General features: G+C 50.7%; 2 protein-coding genes across 6 annotated transcripts; both read right to left on the bottom strand.

Annotated features, from left to right (window-relative positions):
* Nucleotides 1-3,066: 3,066 nt before the first annotated feature.
* LOC132678481 (C-C chemokine receptor type 5) lies at nt 3,067-8,971 on the bottom strand. 5 transcript variants are annotated; one of them, XM_060630832.3, is made up of 3 exons: nt 6,600-6,648; nt 5,711-5,861; nt 3,067-4,793 (listed from the first exon to the last, which is right to left on the bottom strand). In XM_060630832.3, exon 3 carries the CDS (start codon nt 4,780-4,782, stop codon nt 3,724-3,726), a length of 1,059 nt encoding a protein of 352 aa, XP_060486815.1. In that variant the 5' UTR covers nt 4,783-4,793; nt 5,711-5,861; nt 6,600-6,648; the 3' UTR covers nt 3,067-3,723. The 5 variants fall into 5 exon arrangements, 4 of the variants coding, with proteins under 4 accessions (XP_060486815.1, XP_078299275.1, XP_060486814.1 ...); XM_078443149.2 differs by lacking the exons at nt 5,711-5,861; nt 6,600-6,648 and adding an exon at nt 7,770-8,207; XM_060630831.3 differs by lacking the exon at nt 5,711-5,861 and having other exon boundaries at nt 6,600-6,666.
* A 3,638-nt stretch (nt 8,972-12,609) lies between these two features.
* On the bottom strand, nt 12,610-22,285 carry CCR2 (C-C motif chemokine receptor 2). Its single transcript, XM_060630828.3, has 3 exons — nt 21,355-22,285; nt 21,085-21,193; nt 12,610-17,060 (listed from the first exon to the last, which is right to left on the bottom strand). The coding sequence occupies exon 3, from the start codon at nt 17,047-17,049 to the stop codon at nt 15,928-15,930; it is 1,122 nt and encodes a 373-aa protein (XP_060486811.2). The 5' UTR covers nt 17,050-17,060; nt 21,085-21,193; nt 21,355-22,285; the 3' UTR covers nt 12,610-15,927.
* Between the last annotated feature and the right edge of the window lie 1,565 nt (nt 22,286-23,850).

The following is a 23,850-nucleotide window of genomic DNA, read 5'->3' as shown; positions in this document are numbered from 1 at the left end:
GCGTCCGCTTTTCTTGGACTTTATCCGTGGCCCGTACGTAACTCTCTCCATGACAGACGCCCCTGGGCCGGGGAGCAGGTGTCTTCACCCAGGACGTGATGAGTGGAGGCGGAACCTGAACGTCACGATGAGTTCAAGCCTGTTTGTCAGTCGAAGGACTGGGGCAGAGGAGGGGTGGGCCCAGGAGGGCCCACGAAGTGAGGGGCGTGGGGTGGATGGACCCTTCCTCTACTCCGACTCAGTCCCCTCCCTCCCTTCCTTGGGTCACGCCTCCCGTTGAAGGAGGCGGAAGGCAGTCTTTCCGGTTGTTAAGGAAAAGCTGTCCTAAAACTGGCTCCAGCTGCCCTTGCCGTCTGCTCATTCCCCGGATGTCCAAGTGGGACCGTGACCTACCTGGGCTCAAGACCAGCCTGCGCCAGGCTGTAAATGCCACCTGGACCAGTCGCCTCTTCCCGGAGCACCTGTTCTCTCTGGGGATAAGAGACACGTGCACAGAAAGCCAAACGTCAAGGACAAATCCATGGTCATCACTGCAATTACAGGCAAGTTTTTAGAAGGGATTTGAAATGAAAGAAAAGCGACCTTTATAGCAGCCAGGTCCTCGCGTGTCATGTGTCTGCAGTTTGGGATTACAGAGCAAGGACCAGACTGTGACATCGTATGTCTTCTTCATTTTCTTGTTGTAATTTTTTTTTTTTGAGTTTAGTTATTTTAAGAGAGAGAGAGAGAGAGCATGCACATGTGCACATGTGAGCAGGGGAGGGGCAGAGAGAGAGAAGAGAGAGAGAGAAAGAGAGAGAGAATCCCCAGCAGGCTCCGCACCATCAGCACAGGACCCGACTCAGGGCTTGAACCCATGAACCACGAGATCATAACCTGAGCCAAAATCAAGGGTCAGATACTTAACCGACTGAGCCACCCAGGAGCCACTAGGCCTTCCTCATTTTCAAACATAGACAACTGGCGTGGGCTTACACATACATCGATTTTCTTTTTTTCTTTTTTAAATGTGTCAATTCTTTTGCTCCAGTAGTAGAATTAGATTAGAAACTGGAAAGTTTTCAGTGTCTGTTGCTCAGAAATGCCACCCTTAAAGGCAGCATCTTCAGACAAAGTATTCTGGCAATTTGACCCAGGAAGGGGGGCAACTTTTAAAAAATATTTCAAGAGGAGTATAGCTCTCTGTGCGTGTACGTACGGAGTTTTCCAAAGCAGTGACTTAACAAAATCCTTTCCCGGTTTTGTTTTGCTTTGTTTGTTTGTTTGTTTGTTTTTTAAATTTTTTTTTTCAACGTTTTTTATTTATTTTTGGGACAGAGAGAGACAGAGCATGAACAGGGGAGGGGCAGAGAGAGAGGGAGACACAGAATCGGAAACAGGCTCCAGGCTCCGAGCCATCAGCCCAGAGCCCGACGCGGGGCTCGAACTCACGGACCGCGAGATCGTGACCTGGCTGAAGTTGGACGCTCAACCGACTGCGCCACCCAGGCGCCCCTGTTTTTTAAATTTTTAAAAATGTTTATTGAATTTTGAGAGAGAGACTGAGCAGGAGTGGGGGAAGGGCAGAGAGAGAGAGAAGGAGACACAGAATCCGGAAGCAGGCTCCAGGCTTTGAGCTGCCAGCACAGAGCCCGGTGTGGGGCTCAAACCCACGAACTGCGAGATCATGACCTGAGCCGAAGTTGGACACTTAACCGACGGAGCCACCCAGGCGCCCGGCTTTCGCAGTTTTGAACGCTATTCTCTAAATGTGCGCTTGACGGAAAGAATAGGAATCAAGTCAGTTATTTTACAGGGCGATTTTTTTACTGGGCAAGGGTTTTCTTCCAAGCGATTTGTAACTTTCTATATACATGAGCCGTATCACATCATACATGATACATATACTACACCCAAAGATATCAGAGTGCCTTTGAGTTGACCCAGAGGCTAGGTCATAGGATACTTGTGCCCTTGAAACGACCTCGAGAGCACTTCCGGTTGCTCCCCGTCGACACCCGCGCTCTCAAGGTCATATTTCAGAGCTGAGAAACATCAGTAGCACCTCTTACTATTCAGATACCTTCATCCTGTGAGGGGGTCTCACTGCTTTGATGTTGCCTCACCTAATCTCTCCCAAACGGTCTTAGCTCCTCCCGGGTTCCGAACCATCTCGGGCAGGTACAAAAAAGTACAAGGAGCAACGGCCAAACACGAAATCATGACCCTCTCTTTGAGAGGAAAAGATCCCTTAGTGTTCGGGGGTGTGTCGGGAGAAGGCGTCTGGAAGGAGAGTCTCAAGCCACCACACTCAGCCTGAAACACCGAGTTCCGTAAAATGGTGCTTCTCGGAGCTGAGTCAGCTGGAGGCGGCCTGTTTCCAAATGAATCTGTCCCTTCTCCCCTCTGCCCACTGCGAGTTAACTCCGGAAGACAACGCTTAGGGAGGCAGTGGTGTGTCCTGGGCGGGCAGAAACTTAGTCATCCCGGCTTCCCTCCCCCCTCTGGGGCTTCTTTGCTTAATGCTTATAAAAGTCCTGGATGTTCATTAACTACACAGTCGGCCCCTGGATGTCGTAGCTGACGTAAACGTGTTCCCAGGCCTCAGACTCCCCGCATTTCCTAAACCTAGTGTTTCCAAGCCCCCTGGAGACGCCCCCTGGTTGGAGCTGGGTTGGGAAGGACAACTCCAAAGGCAGGAGCGGCCACCGCTAGAGAGCCCAGGTTCTGTCTACGGAAGGCTGTGTTCAAGCTGGCAAAACCAGAGGCTTCCTCTTCCACCGGCCCCTCCTGGTTTCAATGCAAGCCTTGGCCCCTTTCCATGCCTGAGGTTTCCTTAAGGGCATCTCCGGTCCTCGTGCGTGAAGCCTAGAGGTTCCCTCTGCCTCCCCACGGCCCCTCACCTCCAACCCCAATCCACCCCAAGTTCTGTTGACTCTCACCCTGCGTGCTGCGAGGGTGTCACCATCCCTGGTGCCTGGACCTACATGGAAAGCCTCCTCGCCTCACCCGACCTAAAGGCTCACCTTTCTAGGCCATCGTTCGGCCGCGCAACGAGCTTTCGGCGACAGTGGCCGGGGATCCCCCCGCTCTGCTCTGGCTTTGACAAGCGGTGCTGTGCACGCTCCCTATGGTCCGGGCTCGCCTTGCCTTTCCCCAGCCAGTGCCGACCCCCCACCGCAGAGCCGCCCCGCGCATGTGCGGGGCCTGCAGGCCTGGAGCTAACCTTCCTCCCCTCTCCCCTTCTCCCTGAAGAAGCCTTCGCAGCTCTCACCCGGTCCTGATCGCCCGTGGAACTTACCAACCACACCCTGGAGGGGAGATCGCTCTTGGAAGAGCTCGTTTCTTAACAGATCACCCACAAGCACCTGCTTTCAGCGCACTTACAACCTGCACCTGTTGCCTCGAGCAGATCAGAAACCGTACAATATGCATCTTGATTGGTTTTGTTATTCCTGTCTGGGTCACCAAACTCAAGAATTAGCAGTTCTCGGGATTTTTTTTTTTATAACGAAATTTTTGCAGCAAAGGAAGAGTTTGCCAATAAGTTGTTGTGTGTGGAGGGGAGGTGAGGGGGTTTGCTATGTCATCAACATATATTGATTCGGCTTTCCAGACATGACGGGCTTAAATGGTGGGATAGATGCCAGGTGCACGGATGACTCTTAGGCCCTCTATGACAGTAACTTCCCTTTTAAAAGGGTCACTCCCGCCCCTAGGCTGTGTACAAACACCTGGTCCAGGTCACAAGCCGACAGAGATTTCCTGCTCTCCGGTGGATCGGGTGTAAACGGAGCTCGCTCTGTCGGGGGCCTTTCCCCGGAAGACAGGACAATGTTTGCAGAAGCGCCTGGCGATGTGCTTTTGGAAAAACACCAAGAGGTAGCTTCTGAACTTCTCCCCGATGAAGGCGTAGATGATGGGGTTGATGCAACAGTGCGTCATTCCCAGGGTCTCCGTCACCTGCATGGCTTGGTCCAGTCTGTTGGAGCTACTGCAGTTATTGAGGCCAAAGGATTCCGGGAAGGTGCTCAGCAGGAGGACGATGTTGTTGGGGGCCCAGAAAAGAAAGTAACCGATCATGATCACGAAAATGAGCTTCACGGCCCTGTGCTTCTTCTTCTCGTTCCGACACCGGAACAGGGTCCTGAGGATGGCGGAGTAGCAGATGATCATGACGAGCAGGGGCAGGACCAGGCCCAAGATGGTCATCTTCAGTGTCTGGAAGTTCTTCCAGAAATGATACTGATTGGATGGAAAATGAGGGCTGCACGTAAAACGAGAACCCTCTTTTTGGGATCTGCTGAAGATACACCCCGGCAGAGAGGCGACCACGGCCACCGTCCAGGTGACCGCGCTTGTCACCGCCCCAAAGGTGACCGTCCTGGCCTTTAAAGCGAACACAGCGTGGACGATAGCCAGGTACCTATCGACGGTCAGGAGGATGATGAAGAAGTTTCCGCCAAAGTAACCGACGTGATAGAGCCCGGTGACCGTCTTACACATCACATCCCCGAAGACCCACCCGTTGGCGGCATAGTGGGCCCAGAAGGGGAGGGTGAAAAGGAAGAGCAGGTCGGAGATGGCCAGGTTGAGCAGGTAGACGTCAGTCATGCCCGTCAGCTTTTTGCAGTTGATGAGGATGAGGACGACCAGCAGGTTGCCCACGAAGCCGCAAATGAACACGAGTGAGTAGAGCGGAGGCAGGAGCCTGGCTGCGATTTGCCTCACGTCGGTTTTCTGGCAGGGCTCAGACAGCTCATATTCAATGTCATAGTAGGGGCTCGTTGCTTGGTAATCCATTTTGCTCGACACTGTGAATAAAGAAAAAGTGATTGTCTATGATACCCCAGAATGTACTTGGTGGTGGTCCGCCATGGGTGCAAACCATCTTATCCACGAACAGGCTTTTCAACATTGGTACATAGGTTTCTACATTTAACGGAGCTCCCTTGTTTGGCCAAAAGAAAGAAAGAAAGAAAGAAAGAAAGAAAGAAAGAAAGGAAGGAAGGAAGGAAAGGAAAGGAAAAAGAAAGAACTTTTTCAGGAAAAGGAAGGATCGCTATCACCTCTGCTCACTGGACAGAGACCGTGACTCTTGGGGGGGGGGGGCGGTTCACAAAAGCATCGTCTGACCCAATAAAACCTGGCGCTCTGTAGCCACGTGGGACGAATGAAGCTTAACAACGTCAAGAAACTGACTCAGGCGCTGTCTAACACTGTCTTACCGTCTCTGCTGCAGCTGCCTTCCCTGGGGTGAGCTTGTACAGAGCGTCCCCCGGAGTGTGTGTTGCTAACCATGGACGGTTCCCAAGGGCACCCTGTGGGCCAACAACTTCACACCCATTCATTCAGTTAATCCTCACGGTCACCCTATGAGTCAGGTCATGTTATCGTCCCCATTTTGCAGATTAGAACTCAAGGCACAGAGAGGATGAGTAACTTGCCCAACCACACACAGCTAGAAAGCAGCTGATTTTGAAGGCAGGCAGCCTGCACTCTCATCCAGCAGCTACCTAGTCTCTTGCTTCTTGGTGAGGGAAGTGGAGTGTGGTATCGTCAGCCTGGCACCTCGATGTGGTCCGGATGAAACGGGCCGCTGCCCAAGTCCCCCGAGAGGGTCATAGCAGCCAGTAGCCCGCTATAAAGTCCAGGCTGCCATTCTCACGTGTAGTCTCAAGTTCATGTTTACAGTGTCCGAATTGCTATGATTAAGAGCTCCCGCACATACCCAAGCAATCCAGGTAGAAAACATCTCAGGTGCCACCATGCATATTCTGGGTTTGCTCAGCCCCTCCATGACCCGCTGGCTAGCCTGGTCTATTTCGGTTCCACTTCCTGGTAGAAGTTTCTTTAACAAATCCTCGTGGGTTTCATGCTTCCTGTCCCTCGGGTTAGGTAGCAAGGAGACACATACAGAAAATTTCACCTTAAATTCTGAGCCAGAGCAAGAACCATACATTAAAGGACACGAAATGCGCTGTAGAGCTAGTATAGTAAAGGGAAAGTTTATTCGATATTTGTAGTCCAATATGAACTCGGACAATTTTTACCCTTCCCTCTTTTCTGAGAAAAACAAACAAACGAAAAACTGGACTTAGATACAACTCGTCTTGGACATACATTCACAGGGCATCCTGCCTGGTCAGTTTCAGTTCTTACCAGAAGATCATTCTGCCAAGATTTTGGCCAAGAATCATCTGTCTGAAAAGATTTCTTTTGAAAGGTGAAGTTTCTTCCTTCCTTCCTTCCTTCCTTCTTTTCTTTCTTTTTCCTTCCTTCCTCTTTCTTTCTTTCTTTCTTTCTTTCTTTCTTTCTTTCTTTCTCTCTCTCTCTTTCTCTCTTTCTTTCTTTCTTTCTTTCTTTCTTTCTTTCTTTCTTTCAAATATTGCTCCCTTTACAACAATCTTTCATTCACAATCATGTTTTGTATCTTTGATGTTATCACAGTCTGAAACTGATTCTAAATTCTAACTCTTTTCTCCTCTCGAAGATTATGTTTTAAGATAGCTCTATGAGCATCTGGTGTGTGTCCAGTCTTCTAGGGTTTCCTGTAAAGCTTTTTACTCATCACAGAAGCCGAGCTAACTAACAGACAGAGTGGCTGAGGGATGACTTACCAGGAGGGTTCTTGTAGGGGAACGGATGTCTCAGCTGCTCTGGCTAGCTGAGTTGTGCAAATCAAACATATAGGCAGCATAAAAGTAGGAAATGCATGGTTTCTACTGAAAGGGGAAGGCGGAGTTTTAATGAATAAGTACATTTCAGGGCCAAAAAAAAAAAAAAAAAAATCAAACAGTTCTTCTTCTTCTTTCCTTTTCTTTTTAATTGAACTTAAAATAGGTCAGAGACTAGATTTCTGGCCTGAAAGTTTATTTGTGGGCTTCCCTGACGACACTATTTTCTTTTGTTTTCTGCTCATGCAACTACACAGAGTCTGTTAGAAAATAGAAGGACTGAGGGATATTAGCGCTAGAAAAACATTCACATTTATCGGGTCAAACCTCCTCTTTCTGCCCAAAGAAATTGCTGCTTCAGAGGCCAATGATTTATTTGTATAAGACCACAGGGCTTATCAATGGTGAGGCTGAACAGTTGAGATTCTGATTCTCTTAAGACTTGCCTGCAATGAAAGCCACGGAAACCAACTTGAAATTGATAGGGGATGCTTCACGTGAAGCCCATGGTCCCCTTTAGCCACTGTCCCCTCCATCCCCTGCGCCCAGCCCAGCCCACACCCATACCTCAGGCCCCAGTACTATTTTTCTCTGCAGACAAAAACAATTGGTCAGAGCACAAGCGGGGAGGGGCAGAGAGAGAAGGAGACACAGAATCCGAAGCAGGCTCCAGGCTCTGAGCTATCAGCTCAGAGCCTGACGCGGGGCTTGAACTCATGAACTGCGAGATCATGACCTGAGCTGAAGTCGGACGCTTAACCGACTGAGCCACCCAGGTGCCCCTAAAGAGCTTTAACTGTAGGCTGTCATGTGAGCAAAACACATTGCCCATCTTCCTTGGGGTCGGATATATCGTGGGGCACGTCGTTACGAATTTCCTCTACCCGGTCGCTATTTTGCAGCCCTCCAAACCGGCTGGTGTTCGTGAGCGCCTGCACCATGCCAGATACACAGGCAGCAGAGATCCTCTCTCCAAACAAAGTCTATCTGTAGTGATGAGAAATTTCCCACATAAAGTGAGCAGGAACTGACCAAAGAATAGGGTCAGGTTCAGGATTCTAGGACAATACCACCTGTAGGCACATGGAGCTTTCTTGGTGGTTGGTTACTTACCTAAAAACCTCAACTGTTGATGGCAGAGCTGAAAACACTGAGGGGGAGCCAGCCTGAGCCTCAAGAGCGCCCTCTGGGGTCTTCCGTTTTTGTCCACGACAGAATCAGAAGCGTTGGCTTGTGTGGTCTGAGAAAAGGCGGAGGAGACCCCAAACCTGGGGGGCGCAGCATAATGCAGGGCTAAGCAGGTGGCCTCCGCTGCCAGCCTGCCTGAGCTTGAAGCCCGGCCCAACCCTCAGCTTTCTCTTCTGTGGGATGGGCTGAATAATGGGTTGCCTCATGGGTTTGTGGGGAGGGGCTCATGAGGCACCCGCATCCAGAATTTGGCACAGAATATACACTCGATAAACATCAACCCCCTAGCTACTCATTCCGTGATCCTTTCCTAGGGAGAGTTTATTTTGTAAACGGTTAACAAAATTGGTTCCCTGGGGTCCTTGCCTAGAGGAGGGTAGTATCAGCAAACTGGAAGCTGAAAGAGAGAAGTTAATGACTGGCATTTGGAGAACAGGAGGAAATGATGGCTGGGGGAAGGCAGAAAAGCTACAGAAATAGCCCAGCAGCAACCAACCACCCATCCAGGGCGTACGCTTGTGTTACAACAGAGCCCAGCACTGGTCATCATAACCGGGAGAGCAAATCGGGAACAAAATCTCCGAGTTCATCCCGTGCGCGTAACTCAAAAGGGAACGCGTAGGACCTGGACCCTGCAGACCTGCTCCAGGGTTACGTCCCGGCATCAGCCTTTAACTACTTGCCTCTGAACAAGTTTCTGAAACTCCTCCAAGCCTTGGTTTTCGTATCCTTAAACACGGGGCAACACACGCACACACACACACACACACACACACACACACACCAACCAACCCAACACACAAATCTATTCGATAGGTCTGTGGTCAAGATCAAAGGATATAACAAGGGCAGAGTGTTTCCCAGATATCAGCCCTCTGTGGGCTACTTACGTGTGCTGTATACTTTGCAAAAATGTGGGTTCACAAAATGGGTAGCAAATGAATGGATATACAATTTCGCAGAAAACGGGGAGCATAGTTTTGGGTCTTCTGAGACCAGCTTTGTCTTCGCTGGTGCTGTGTGGACGCGTGGAGCTCTCAGATGCTGCCGAACGATGTTACATTTCTGCATGTGCCTGTGGCTGGCTTTCGTTTTCACCACCAGGGCTGGGGCTTTGCCCTGTGTTCCCCGTGTCCAGCGTCAGGGCGGCTGAGGATGTGATGGCAGGCTTGCCCCCAGGGGGCAGTGTGGAGCAGGTTTGGAGTCCCAGACTGCGCTGCCTTTAGCAAGAGATTCCCCTCTGTCCTTCCACTTCCTCATTTGTCAAGTGATGCCCTCGATCCCCAATCCCCGGGGGTTCCGAAGGCAGCTCCCCCCTTTGGTACTCTAGATGACCGTGTGGCCATGCCGGTTTGGACAACACGCACTGGAGGGGAAGCGGGGTGATGATGCATATATGGGCTGAGACAGGGAGGCATAGCTTAGTAGGTGTCTTGTTTATGCCTCTCGGGTTTCTGGGTCCAGGGGTGGATTCTGGCCACCTCTCAGGATGGAGTTCATCCCAGGGAGTCACAAGCAAGTGAGGACCCCTGGGCACTTCTGCAGTGTAGAACCAAGGGAACATTTCAGTCTGTCTAATGTATGAAGTTAGGGAAAACAGAACAACGGAAAGTAAGGGAAAAAATCAGACATAGGCTTACAATCTCAAAACAGTCCTTTTTTTTTTTTTTCAATGTTCATTTTTGACACAGACAGAGGTCACGTGGAGAGGTGGCAGAGAGATAGGGGGCCACAGAATCCAAAGCAGGCTCCAGGCTCTGAGATGTCAGCACAGAGCCCCACGCAGGGCTTGAACTCACGAACCCTGAGATCCTGACCTGACTCAGAGCCAGATGGTTAGCTAACTGAGCCACCCAGGTGCCCCTCAACACAATCCTTTTAAACACGGGATGTGTCTCAATCCAGACTTTTTCCCACGTATACCTTTTGGTTCATTTTCCCACACATATACCGGTTGTACATGCTTCTCTCTCTGTTTTCTTTCTTTCTCTTCTCTTCTTTTCTTTTTTCTTTTTTTGCTAGAGATCACAGTATAGGCCTTTCATCGGGTTATTAAAAAAAAACGCTCCCTCTATGTGACTCTTCCATTGTTATTTTTATGGTGGATTTATTTATTTATTAATTACTCGTTTGTTTTTATGGCAGTATAATTTATTTATTTATTTATTTATTTATTTATTTATTTATTTTTTTTTTTTGGTTTAAAATGCATACCATTTTAATGTAACCCTGTTGCAGGATAGTCATTCTTTATTTTTTTTTTTTTAATTTTTTAATTTTTTAATTTTTTTAATATATGAAATTTACTGTCAAATTGGTTTCCATACAACACCCAGTGCTCATCCCAAAAGGTGCCCTCCTCAATACCCATCACTCACCCTCCCCTCCCTCCCACCCCCCATCAACCCTCAGTTTGTTCTCAGTTTTTAACAGTCTCTTATGCTTTGGCTCTCTCCCACTCTAACCTCTTTTTTTTTTTTTTTTTTTCTTCCCCTCCCCCATGGGTTTCTGTTATGTTTCTCAGGATCCACATAAGAGTGAAACCATATGGTATCTGTCTTTCTCTGTATGGCTTATTTCACTTAGCATCACACTCTCCAGTTCCATCCATGTTGCTACAAAAGGCCATATTTCATTTTTTCTCATTGTATGGCAGTATAATTTAGATGCAGCAAAGTGTACCGATCCTAGGTGCACAGCTTGGGGAAGTTTTGATATGCACACGCCCACATAACCACCTTCCCCCTCGCCGATCGAGGTGATAGGGAATTGTCCCATCGCCCCAGAAGGTCGCCTTGCGCCGTGCCCAGAGGTAAGGGCCACTCTGACTTCTGTCACTGGGGATCCTCATGTGCCTCTCCTTTAAGTCCATATAAGTGGAATCGTAGACGCTACCCTCTGTCACGTCTGGCTTCTCTTGTTCGACGGAATGCCATAACCAGACTCGCCAGAGCCTTGCTGTCAGACATTCCGGCTCCTTCCGTCGGTCCGCACTACAACAGCCCGTTTCCAGTGTCTGTTGTCAGTGCTCTGTGACTCTCACCAAGGAGGACACTCCCAGTGTCCCCAAAGCCACCTTCCCCAAGAAATCCAGAGAATCCCCGTGGTCCTCAAAGAAACAGGAAGAATCCCTCCTTACTGACATTTTGTCACCTGTGTGCCTTAGCAATGATGCCTTAGCAATGGCCCGTGACTCCCAGCACCGCTTCACCTTCTGCCTCAGACACACGACGCGGTGAGTGGGGCTGGGGGTCATCACGCTGTCCTCTCTAGCCTAACGTCTCTGTGGTCCAGGCCCTTCCCGGGATGGCGGGGGCGGGGGGGGGGGGCGGCGAATGCAGAGCAATGCACCGATTAAGGGCTGTGAGAGGCCCAGGGTGACTTTGGCGGATCGGATGACACCTGAACCTCTGTGTTGAGGTCTACGCAAAACAGGATATCATGTAGGACTTTTCCTGTTGCCCTAGAACAGGCGGTTGCAGCCTGAGGCTGAGGGCAGGGAGGTGTTACGTACCCTCCAGTTCTAAGGATACCACTGACGCCCGGGTTACCCGTCTCCCTCGGGGGCTCGCAACTGTGCCCCCAGTTGTCGTGTCAACTCCTCCCACCCCAGTCCTATAAGGAGACACATCTGGGCAGGAAAGGCTTGTAGAAAAGGGTGGGACTGGTGGGGAGGTGAGAGGGGGGCTCCTGTCCTCAAAGCCAAGGGTGTGGGGGTCTGAGAGAATCGTGCGAGGAATGGGGGGCCAGCACCTCCTTTCTGGGTGGGGCATCCCCCGGGCAGCCGGCCAGCCGGGCAGGTGAGGAGGGGACTGGAGAGCCGAGGTGGGACACGGGGCAGTGAGGCAGCAAGGAGGGCTCGAGGATGTGAGACGCCCCTGGGTCAAGTTCCAAACATAGTGCCGAAGTGACCACGTCCAAAGAGTTCGCCGACCACAATCACTCACCGTACCCAGGGCCAGCCCTCCCCCCGATTCACGGGAGGTCCGCTCACCAGCCCGGATGCCTCTTCCCTCACGACAAGCTGCTTCTTGGTGACCTCTGGTGGCCTTTGTGCTGCTGGCTAATCTTCCCTGAAGCTTCCCTGAAGCCCTGGCAAATCTTCCATTTGTTAGGGAAACCCGGATAATGAGAAAAAGGCAAAGTGGAAGGAGGGGGTCCGGGTGGCTCACTCCCAGGAGGCGGCAGGGCCAGCTGCTTTGAGCGTCGCGCATCGCAGATGACAGCAGGGGGGAGGAGGGGCTCTGCCAAGCCCCCATCTCCACCAGAAGTCTTAAGACACCCATCCCTGGGAATGATGATCTTCCCTGACGTCTGCTTGACTCAAACCGCCCACTCAAGTGTTCTCCTCGGGATAAAGACAGGGTTTCCGCTTCTAGAATGGAGAGGGTTGACAGCTTTTACGTGGCGCTTTCCCTGGTGGCACTAAAATCCCACTGTAGCTATTACCGCTATGATGTAGGGCTTTCATCGAGTTAGCTACCCTCTCCTCTGGGCTCTCGGATGATTTCACATCGACCTCTATCTCCGTACTCTGCACTGTGCCTGCTGATTTGCAAACACTCCATCCTCCACCCCTCCACGCCCCCACCCCCCACCCCCCGTCCCTGCACTTGGAGGTCTGAGTACGTGGGAATTGACACATCGTCCTTATGGACCTGCCCCAGACCGGCGCGTGACGGATCCCCAGGCATGCTTGTCACCCTGAATTCCAGGATGGAACCACAAACAGATACTTTTCCAAATTTTATTTAGAAAGCCACCATGTACCGTATGTACTAATTCGCTTTTGTGCTTCTTGGCAAACAGCCCCCGCGGCCCGGTGGCTTCAAACAGCGAGCACGGACCGCTTGCCCCTGTGACGCGTGGCTGCCGTGTGCCTGGGCTCTGGCCGTGTTCTCTGCGTCTTCCTGCTGGCTCGCCACAGTGCCTGGTGTGGCCCGGGACGCACCTTCCGGTGGCTGAGCAGGGGGAGTCAGGGGCTCGGCCCAACCACTCTACCCCTCTGTGTGGCTGAAGCAGATGTCCCTCCCCTCACTCTTCGGCGGCCGAGCCTCCTGGGGAGGGGGTGGGGTGGGGGACACCTGCAGGGCACACTGTCAGTCACACGGCGAGGACGAGAATGTGTAATCGCACAGGGGAAGGAGTGAAAAGCGAAAAATAAGACAATCTAAGGTTTATCATTATTATTATTGTGGTTAGAACACTTCACACGCCTTCTACCCCCCCTGCCAGATTTTTAAGTGTATCATACATCATTCTATCTACAGGGAGAATGTTGGAAAGCAGATGTTTGGAATTTGACACCTTGTATAACTGGAATTTGGGGCACTTTGGTAGACGTACAGAGAAAATGCGTCATATACATGCAGTGGAATATTCCTCAGCCTTACAGAGAAGGATGTCCTGCCTTGTGCGGCAACATGGGTGAACCTTGGGGACGTTATGCTGGGTGAAAGAAGCCAGTCGTAGGAGGATGAATGTTCCACGATTCTCCTTCTACGGGGTGTCTAAAATGGTCGGAATCGTGGATGGGGTGGTTGCTAGAGGCTGGGGAGAGGAGAAAATGGGGGGTCGCTAATCAGATTTTTAAAAAAATTTTTTTAAATGTTTATTTATTTTTGAGAGAGAGAGAGAGAAAGAGAGTGAGCAGGGGAGGGGCAGAGAGAGAGAGAGAGAGACACAGAATCAGAAGCAGGCTCCAGGCTCCGTGCTGTCAGCCCAGAGACCTATGGGGGGGGGGGGGGCAAACTCACGAATCTTGAAATCATGACCTGAGTCAAATTCAGACACTTAGCCAACTGAGCCAACCAGGCGCCCCCCCCCAGATATATATATATTTTTAAAAAACAATATAGTGCGAGCATTGATTCATTTTCCAAATCATAGCTTTAAAAACCCCAATATTTCCATCTCATCACCAAAACAAAATTTCATGCATTCATTCAGATGATACAAATACCTGAAGGCGAAGCAGGCACTCCCCTCTCCAAACACACGCGCTTCTTTCTGGAGCCTTCTCTGGCTGTGAAGCAGGCAAGTAGAAACAGAGCAACTTCCAGCTCCCGGGTTGCCAGGTCCCAGAAGCCCCGTGTTTCCTGCTTGCACCAGATCCGAAATGCTCTGGGTACCTGCATGGCTATTTTTCACTTGGCTCCGCCGAGATAAAAGTCTTTGCTTCCTTAAGTGACCCAACGCCCCTCCTTTACAAATTGGGTTTCAACGTTCGATTAGGGCTCCGTGCGATATAGGAGCTCCCAATCCAAACCGGACAGTCTGAGCCTCAATAAGGATACCTACAAAGCACCGAAGCATCCAAACAGCATCAAACCCCCGACGTCCTGGGCTGCGCGAGGACACAAAAGAGATGTGTGGCAGTGAGTCCGGGAGAATAAAGACACAGCTGGGAAGGCAGTTGTGGAGTAGGTGCTGTGATCCCCATGATACTAGTCAGACACCAATCACTAGGCAGCCCATGGATCACAGACCCGACTCCCCGATCGACACTATTTATGCTGCACTGGTAGTGTTCCCAGCAGCCCGCGCTCCGACATTTTAAGCTCAAAGCCAGATTTCGGTGACTAATACGGTATTTTCAGACTTGACCTAAGAGCAACTCTTCAAATGACGCTTTGCCCCATTTACAAGTTGTAGTTTTAGGTTTACTTCTATTTTTACTCGAGGGTGATGATGACGACGATGAGTTTTATTTATTTTTTTTACGTATCTGAACTCTACGCCTGTATCCAAAAATGAGGCGCTGGAAGGTAGTTTGCAAAAACGCTTTTCCCCAGCCCTTCTAGAGTCTTCCACCCTGCCTGGTGGGTTAGACCCTGACGTTCACAGGCCACCTGTGACGTCCAAGGCAGGGCCTCTGCCATGTCTGCCGGGCCCCTTCTCTGTCCCGGCGACACACCCCGGGGCCCACACCTGTCGCTCCCTATCTCGCGGGCCCACTGAGGAGTTCTGGGTGCACCGTTTTCTACTCCCCACGGCTAACTCTCCTGGGGGCCGGGCAATCCTCTGGGCACCAGTGATGCGATGAGGCCTAGGGGAGGGCGGCAGAAGGGGCTAGGGCAGCAGGAAGCAGGGACAGGCAGCAAGATCCAAAGACATGAGGCCTCTATGGGTTCTGATGCCTCTCTCCTGGCCTTCCTGCTCTCCGATTCTGGAAAACACTGCTGGGGCAGTGGCCTCACACACCCTCCTGAGCTCCTGATGCATGAACTAAGCCTTCACTCCTTCCTATCATCACTACCTGCTCCCCCCTCCCCCACCGCCCGCCTTTCCCTGGTTACGACCCGACGAGGGCTCTTATTTTTTCATCTCATTATAGATTACGTGTATTTTATTAACCAAGAACGTTCTTACATTTTTACATCGGGGGAGGTGGCACGTGAGATGCGTGTGAACAACGGGGCATGGGGTTTGCTAGATTTCAGGTGTAGGGTGCGTGGTTATCGCAGATAAATCACAAGGAAGCAAAAATGTGTCCCGTGCTTGCACCGGAGAGGATGATTGGACCCAAAGTAAGCTCTCCGAGAGTTGTTATGGTTCCCAGGCTCTGGGACCCGGGGGTGGGGGTGGGGGGGCTTCCAGGCGGGGCTGGGGACAGTGCTGCTGAAACCTTCCTCCTCACCCAGGCTCAGCCATGCCCGCAGCTCCCTCCTCCTGGCACGGCCGGGACCCCACACGCCATCCCCCTGTGCCTGCTCAGCCCCCTCCCTGCCTCCAGCTGGGCCCCTGACCAGAGAGAGAGCACTGCGGGGCGAGTGAGGCGCAGGTGAAGGCTGGGAGAGGGGCATAGGCATTCTCCAGATGTGGCGTTTCCCAGGAACTGGGGAGGAGCTCTTTGGAGAGTCACGTCTGCACCCACAGTTGTTCTGGAACATTCCCTGAGCGCCCGTTGGCCGCACAGGGAGGGACGAAGTCTGTCTTGATGCGTCTGATCCTGAGCTTCCCGTGGGCACTTGCCTGAGAGGCTCACGGGCCTCCCTTCTCCAATGGACCCCCGAAGCCTTTTATCACATGCAGTTTTCCGTCCAGCCCCCCCCTTGACGGTCGGAGGCAAACTGTTACTCGTTTACAAGCCCGCGGACACCTCCTGCTCGCCTGTGGAAGGCGTGTATGTGGAACTCACTCGATCCGCGGTCTCCCCGTAGAAGACCGGGCACTGTTTGCAGAGATGCTTGGCGATGTGCTTTCGGAAGAACAGGGAGAGATGCCTTCTGAACTTCTCCCCGACGAAGGCGTAGATGATGGGGTTGATGCAACAGTGGGTCATTCCCAGGGTCTCCGTCACCTGCATGGCTTGGTCCAGCTGACTGGTGCTCTGGCAGTCACTCACGTTAAAGGATTCCGGGAAGGTGCTCAGCAGGAGGACGATGTTGTTGGGGGCCCAGAAGAGAAAGTAAACGATCATGATCACGAAAATGAGCTTCACGGCCCTGTGCTTCTTCTTCTCGTTCCGACACCGGAACAGGGTCCTGAGGATGGCGGAGTAGCAGATGATCATGACGAGCAGGGGCAGGACCAGGCCCAAGACACTCCTCGTGACTGCGTGGAAAGTCTTCCATCCTGGTGAGAAAGAAGGGCGGCAGGAGTAAAAAGAGTCTTCCCACTGCAATTTGTTAAAGACGCACCCCGGCAGAGAGGCGACCACGGCCGCCGCCCAGGTGACCGCGCTTGTCACCGCCCCAAAGGTGACCGTCCTGGCCTTTAAAGCGAACACAGCGTGGACGATAGCCAAGTACCTATCGATGGTCAGGAGGATGATGAAGAAGTTTCCGCCAAAGTAACCGACGTGATAGAGCCCGGTGACCGTCTTACACATCACATCCCCGAAGACCCACCCGTTGGCGGCATAGTGGGCCCAGAAGGGGAGGGTGAAAAGGAAGAGCAGGTCGGAGATGGCCAGGTTGAGCAGGTAGACGTCAGTCATGCCCCTCAGCTTTTTGCAGTTGATGAGGATGAGGACGACCAGTAGGTTGCCCACGAAGCCAGAAATGAACACGAGTGAGTAGAGCGGAGGCAGGAGCCGGACCGCGTTCTGCCTCACGTCGGTTTTCTGGCACGGTGCGCTGTAATCATAGTCGTAATTGGTGGTGGGTTCCTCGTTGCCCCCCTGGCTGCTGGTGGTGAACAGAGACTGGGGTGTGGACAGCATGGGGTAGCTGAACAGGGCAAGTGTGTCGTTGTCGCCCATCTTCCTCCGCCCTGTAATCAGAGGACGAAATGATCACACACCGTGTATCGGTTGCCGTCCCCGATATTAAAAATGTCCCCGCTCCCTTTCAGCCCCGGCCCAGCGTTCACCTTCCTTTCACAGCCATCTCCTTGAAAGCTCACACGCGCCCGTCGATCACTTCCCTTTACTCCTTCCAGCAGATACCGCTTGTCGACCCTCTGGCCGTTTCTCAACACCCCGGGCCTTCCCAGAAAGCCCGACTCTTATTACAAAGTTCCCGTCGCTGCATACTTGCTTTTTTTCCTACCTCCTCTGCCGGGCCGCGCAGGCCCGTGACCCACTCCTGGATGGCACTGTGGAAGGGGACCCTGCCAGGGGGTCCCTGGTAATGCTCTCCTCTGACGGGAGAGAAGCAGCAGAAGCCCTGGCCCCCCTGTCCCCTTCTGCCTCTGCAGCTTGTCTTGTGAGGGCCTGGTGCTTGGGACCCTGAACAAAAGACTCAGAGGATGGAGCAAAACGAGGCAGAGTCCCAGCATCACCAAGTCGTAAGCCCTGGCCTTGAACAGCCCATCCTCTGAAAAAAATAAATAAAGCCTTGTTTGTAAGCTACGGTGCGTTCCATGTTATGTGGCTGGAAAGCCGAGAGCGTTCTCGCTGACACCCCTGTCCACCCTCTGCCTCCGTCACCCTGCCAAAGCTTCTCCTGCAAGATTGCAGTGACAATCCCACTGCTCAATGCCTGGCTCTCCTTCAGCTTTATCCTCGTTGAGCATCGGACCCGTCTGTTAGGTTCTTCCATTTAAAACTCATTTTGGGGGCTCCTGGGGGGCTCAGCCGGTTGAGCATCTTACTGTTGATTTCAGCTCAGGTCGTGATCTCGGTTTGTGAGGTCGAGCCCCGCCTCGGGCTCTGTGCTGATGGCACAGAGCCTGCTTGGGATTCTCTCTCTCTCTCTCTCTCTCTCTCTCTCTCTCCCTCTCCCTGCCCCTCCCTCCCTCTCTCAAAATTACTAAACATTTGGGAAAAAAACACAAACTCGCCTGGCTTCCGGGAGGTTAGTGCCTGTCTCGCACCTTCTTATTCATTTTCTTCTTTGGTGTCTCCTTCCCCCGTCTACACTGCGAGAATCCCCGGGCACGATCCTTGGCTGCCGCCTCGTTACCCGTTCTCTTTATTCTCACCCCAAAGTTCTTGCTGAGTCGTGTGGTGTAATTACAAGGTTTTAGGCCCCCCGAATGCCAATGCGCTGGCTTCTGGTCTCAACTTTCAACCCCTACCTCTCAGAGTTGAGTTTCCTACTGCCTCCTGCATGTAAGAACTCACTCATTTGACCAGCATTTATTGAGCACCTACTGTGAGCCATGCTGCATTCTAGGTAGTGGAGATACAGCAGTGAGCAAAGTGGGCATCACACAGGTACCTCACATTCAACCCACCCCGAACCCAACACCCCCGGAAGCGTCCTTCAGCTGGTGGGCTCCTTATCTTGGCTACTATCCTTGACTGTCCAGGAAGCGGGAGTGGGCATTGTCCCGGGTCCCTCGTCTTCAGAAGCCTGGGAGCAGGCCTCAGGAACCAACAGACCCAGGTTCAAATCCTGCCTCCAACGACTTATGAGTTGTGGTATTTGGGGCTAACTACTTCCTCAATTCTCAGTTTCTTAATGTATAAAACGCTAGCTCTGATGAGTGGCCGCAGAGGTGAGCGAAGAGGAGGACCGAGCGCAGCGCCCGGAGCAGGGACGGGCTCTGTGCGACCTCTGTCGCGTCTAGTGACCTTCACCTCGTAAACACCGCCGGGTCTGGCCCTCCTGCCAGCCCCTACCGCCTGGCCTCGGACGCTGCTCGCCTCATCGTTGCCGTCGTCTCGCCTTGCATGCGGCTTGCTCCTGACCACGCTCCGTTTCCACCTGTCTTGCCCAGCACCGCGCTGGGAGATCGGGCGCTCCTCTGCTGAAAACCGCCAGCAGCCCCACGATTTGTATGTGGCGGGACCTCAAAGGCAATGTCCTAGCCTAGAGTCGTGAGCTCCCAGCCATCTGCCAGCTGCTCCGATTCCCCTTCTCTGTGAGGCCAAACCCGCCTCCCCTCTCAATCACTCGAGAGCGTCTCATAAAACCGTGCTTGCCTCTCGACAGGCCCTTATCACACCATCTTCCATCGTGTGCTCCCTGAGGTCCAGCTCATGTTCCTGTCCCCAGCTCTTAGGGTAGCCTCTGGCTACAGGAGGCACCAAGAAATGTTCATTGAGAGACTGCGTGAAAGTCTTTATACTGAGTCTGACATCTAACATCAATAGTCTCAAGAAAGTCGATTCTTTCTCCTGGTAGTGGCTGGGAATTGGTTTTTCCCTTTGTGCACGCCCTTATTCTTCAGTTTCTCTTGTGATCGATACTTCTCCTAGGTTTTGCATTTCACCAAGCCAGATTCTTGGAAATCTGCAGCAACTAAATAAAACCTTTAATCCAGCTTGGGAAGAAAAACAACGTATCCACCACAAGGAGGACACCTGGGATCGTTAAACTGAGGGCTCCTGGAGCTCCAGGTGCTGTGCTACGTGCTTTGCCTGCGTTAATTAATTTACTCTTGGCAATAATTTTGTGAGCACGTGTTCACACATCTTTACGGTGCAGAAATTCGAAATTCGGGCACGGATGAGTTAAACGACTTCCCCAGATTCACAGGACAAGTGATAGCTGAACTGGATGTTGAACGCGGGGCTCTTCAGTTACAAAAAGACCCCAGGAGCTTCTATTCCCAGGCTGGGAGCGCAGAGACGGATGCAGAACTGGTAACAATTTTCTAGGTATCCTTGCATGCCTTGAACAGAACTTCTATGGCATTTGGATTTAAAGCCCACACACTCACCCACACGAGCATGCCCCACTCATGCGCGTACACATGCACACACACACACACACACACACACACACACACACTTTACTAGAAAATAAACGCCATGAGGGCTTAGGGATTCGCCTTGCAAAGAGAGATCTTGGTGCCCCAGAGCCTGAGCTGGCACCCAGAGGCTGCTGAAGAAATACCATTTCGGTAAATGAATGACAGAAAACTAGCAGGCTGCAAGCTACCGAGAAACGCGATGCCCCACTGTGGACTAGCCTCCCAGGTAATGCAGCGGGAGACCTGATAGGGGGGTCCTTGCACACAGCCCCTTAACTGCAACACACCCTCTGGGCTATTCTGTAACCAACCACAGGGTTAGCCTCCTCATCTGGGTAGGAAAGTGTGCAGTAGACCCATGGTTCTCAAAGGCTGGGCTTCAGCAGCACACAGGAAATCTGTAGTCAGAAATGCACAACCCAGACCCTCTGGTGGTTCAGAACAGGGGTTGGTGGGGGGAGAGGATGGAGCGCGAGGAAGTCGGTTGCTCTGACCGCTTCCACCTTGCCTCTCCTCCGCTTTGTTTACCTGCACTGGCTTCTCAACTACCAGCCGCCTCTTCCCACACTGCTTCTCCCCAGTCACTCCAACACACCTAGCTCCTAGCACAGCAGACACTTAGCAAGGTGCCGCTTTCAAGTGGCAGGACACATCCTGAATCAGTAAAAAGCCGCCTCTCAGAAAAAGAGGTTCCTCACTTCAGCCTCCGTGGCTGTCCTGAATTGAGGCAAGGGGCCCATTGTGGTTCAGGGCCTGGACTATCACATATATGGAATATGGGGGCGGGTAGTATTTGGGATAGAAAGTTCCAGTTCTTTCAAGCCCTTGGAGGCTGGGGAGGGCAGAGTGAGGGGCAGTAGCCTGAGCATCCTTACTCTCCTGTCTTCTTCAACGTGCTGTCCTCTCACCTGAGCCCCGTTGGGGGGGGGGGGGTCTCAGCCTACTCTGAACTTGTTCACTGCTATCAGAGCCTCTCCAATGATCCTGGTGCATACACCACCCTCCACCCTTTCCTCCATGAAGACGATCCCCCAGGAGCCTGGGCTATGCAGCCCTCAGGGTGCTCCCATCCCTACATCTCCAGCATCGGGATGCTTTCAGCCTGTGACTCATAAAATAATGGAAAAAAAAAAAAAAAGCACCCACAACTCACCAGTGGATGGCTTCTCCCAAGTGGCCCTGGAGCGTCAGGCTTCCCAGCAACTGAACCAAAGAGATCTGGAGGTAGAAACTTGGTGTGCAGAAGAAGGAAATAATGTTTCCTGCAAAAAAGAAGGCGGAGATACACGGGCAAGTAATGTTAAAAATTTTAAGAAAAAAAAAAAAAACCCACACACAACAGTGATACAGTTCTTCTTTTCCAGCCAGGAACTCTATACCCTAGGTTGAGGACTTCAGAGTAATATTAATTTTGAAATCTTACTTATGCAACCTTGAGTATGAGTCAAGCACGCCCTGTACATCTGCTCCTGTGTCTAACGACTCTGGGGTTATCTTGTGGGTCTCTCTATCTGGAAATCTTCCTCCTCTCTTCTGCCGGGGATAATTTGCATGAAATGAGCACAACAGAACTTCATTCTTCCGAGGATAAATGCCAACAGGGGGGCTGTGGGTGATGGTGGAGACAATATAAAGAGTTTCGTGTGACCATCCACAATGGATTTGGGATCAGATTGGAAATTTTATCTAGGTACAGATTTTTAATGAAAAGGGAATGCAAAATTGTCTCTTGTATTAGAGATGTCCTTAGCAAGAAGGGCCTCAATTAGTGTAGGTTCCACTCTCCAGAAAGAAGTTTTTATAAAAGAAAACACCACTGAGAGTCTGGGAAGAGAGTAGCATGGAAAGCACTAGAAATCTCTCTCCCTATCCAGGCAACAATTGTACCGACAGAATCTGTCTGACCTAACTATTCCAGAACTCTGGAGTCTACTGAAGGCCCTGCAATGGTCAGGGGAAGGCTTGGATGATCAATTGCAGTTAACTTTGGTCATTTTTAGCTCTCGGCACAGTAGCAGCTATCCGTGCCCCACCCACTCCCCTTGGCACACATGCATAAAGATGTAATTCTGTGACACTAGCCACCAAATGGGGTGAGGACAGAGCCGTAAAAGAGCGGGGTTTTGTGTGTTGTTGATGTCGAACTGGTATAAATTTAAACTAGAATGAGGGCACCTGGGTGGCTCAGTCGGTTAAGCGTCCGACTTCGGCTCAGGTCATGATCTCGCGGTTCGTGAGTTCAAGCCCTGCGTCGGGCTCTGTGCTGACAGTTCAGAGCCTGGAGCCTGCTTCGGATTCTGTGTCTCCCTCTCTCTCTGCCCCTCCCCTGCTCATGCTCTGTCTCTCTTTGTCTCTCAATAATAAATAAATGTTAAAAAAAATTTTAAACTAGAATGTTATAACCTTGGGATATTATATGTGATCTCTGTGGTAACCACAAAGAAAATAGCTTTAGAACATACATGAAAAGAAATACAAGGGAATTTAAATATTTTGCTACAAAGAAATCAACCAAATACAAAATAAGACAGTAGGGTAGGAAAAAAGGGACAAAAAAAACTGTAAGTGTGCACATAGGAAAAAATGCCAAAATGACAGAACTAAGTCCTTCCTTATCAGTAATTACTTTAAATGTAAATGGATTAAATTCTCCAATCAAAAGATAGAGAGATGGTAGAACGAATAACAAAACAAAACAAAACCTGATCTAACTATATGTTGTCAACATGAGACTCGTTTTTGGTCTAAACACACAAATATATTGAAAGTGAAAGGATGGAGAAAAATATTAACTAAAAGATATTAAACAAAAGAGAGCAGGGATGACTATACCAATGTCAGACAAAATAGCTTTTATTTATTATAATAATAATAATTATTATCATTATTATTATTATTTTAAGCAGGCTTCACACTCAGCACAGAGCCCAACGTGGGACTCAAACTCACGACCCTGAGATCAAGACCTGAGATGAGATCAAGAGTCAGACCCTTAACCGAGCCAACCAGGAGGCCCTGACAAAATAGACTTTACATCAAAAAAAGCTTACAGAAGATAAAGACAGATGTTGTATATTACAGGGTTCAGTACAGTCAGAAGACATAACAATTATGAGTATCTATACCTAATGACAGGTCATCAAAATATATGAAGCAAAAACTGACAGGACTGAAGGGAGAAAAAGATAGTTGCACAACAATAGTTGGAGATTTCAATACCCTGTTCTTGATAATGAATAGAACAGCCAGATGGAAGATAAGTAAGAAAGCACAGGACTTGAACACACAATAAGCCGACTGGATCTAACAGACAGACATACATGGAGTACTCTATCCAAGAATAATAGCATTATGTATTCTTCTCAAAGGCACTTGGGACATTTTTTTCAGGAGAAGCTGTATTGAAACTAGACAGAGAACTTGTAAAACTCAACAACTAAACAGCAACTCAATTCAAAACTGGGCAAAGGACTTGAATAGACATTTCTTCAAAGAAGATATACCAATGGCCAGGAAGCACGTGCTATGCTCAATACCACTGATCATCAGGGAAATAGAAATCAAAGCTACAATGAGACACCACTTCACAGCCATCAGGATGGCCACTATCCAAACAACAGAAAATAACAAGTGTTGGGGAGGGTGTGGACAGACAGAAACCTTTGCTTACTCTTATGGGGATGTAAAAATGGTACCGCTGTTGTAGGAAACGGTGTGGTGGTTCCCCCAAAATGTAAAAGTAGAATTACTATGTGATCTGACAATTCCACTTCTGGTTATGTACTCAAAAGAACTGAAAGCAGGGTCTTGAAGAGATATTTATATGCCCATGTTGATAGACATATTATTCACGAGAGCTTCAACGTGGATGAATGGACGAGCAAAATGCGGCATACGCATACTATGGCATATTATTCGG

This window comes from Panthera onca, chromosome A2 (genome assembly GCF_046562875.1).
Source record: "Panthera onca isolate mPanOnc1 chromosome A2, mPanOnc1 haplotype 2, whole genome shotgun sequence".
In the NCBI taxonomy this organism is placed as follows: Eukaryota; Metazoa; Chordata; class Mammalia; order Carnivora; family Felidae; genus Panthera; species Panthera onca.
The sequence above is the reverse complement of the archived record's forward strand: the minus strand, read 5'-3'. Positions and strand labels throughout refer to the sequence as shown.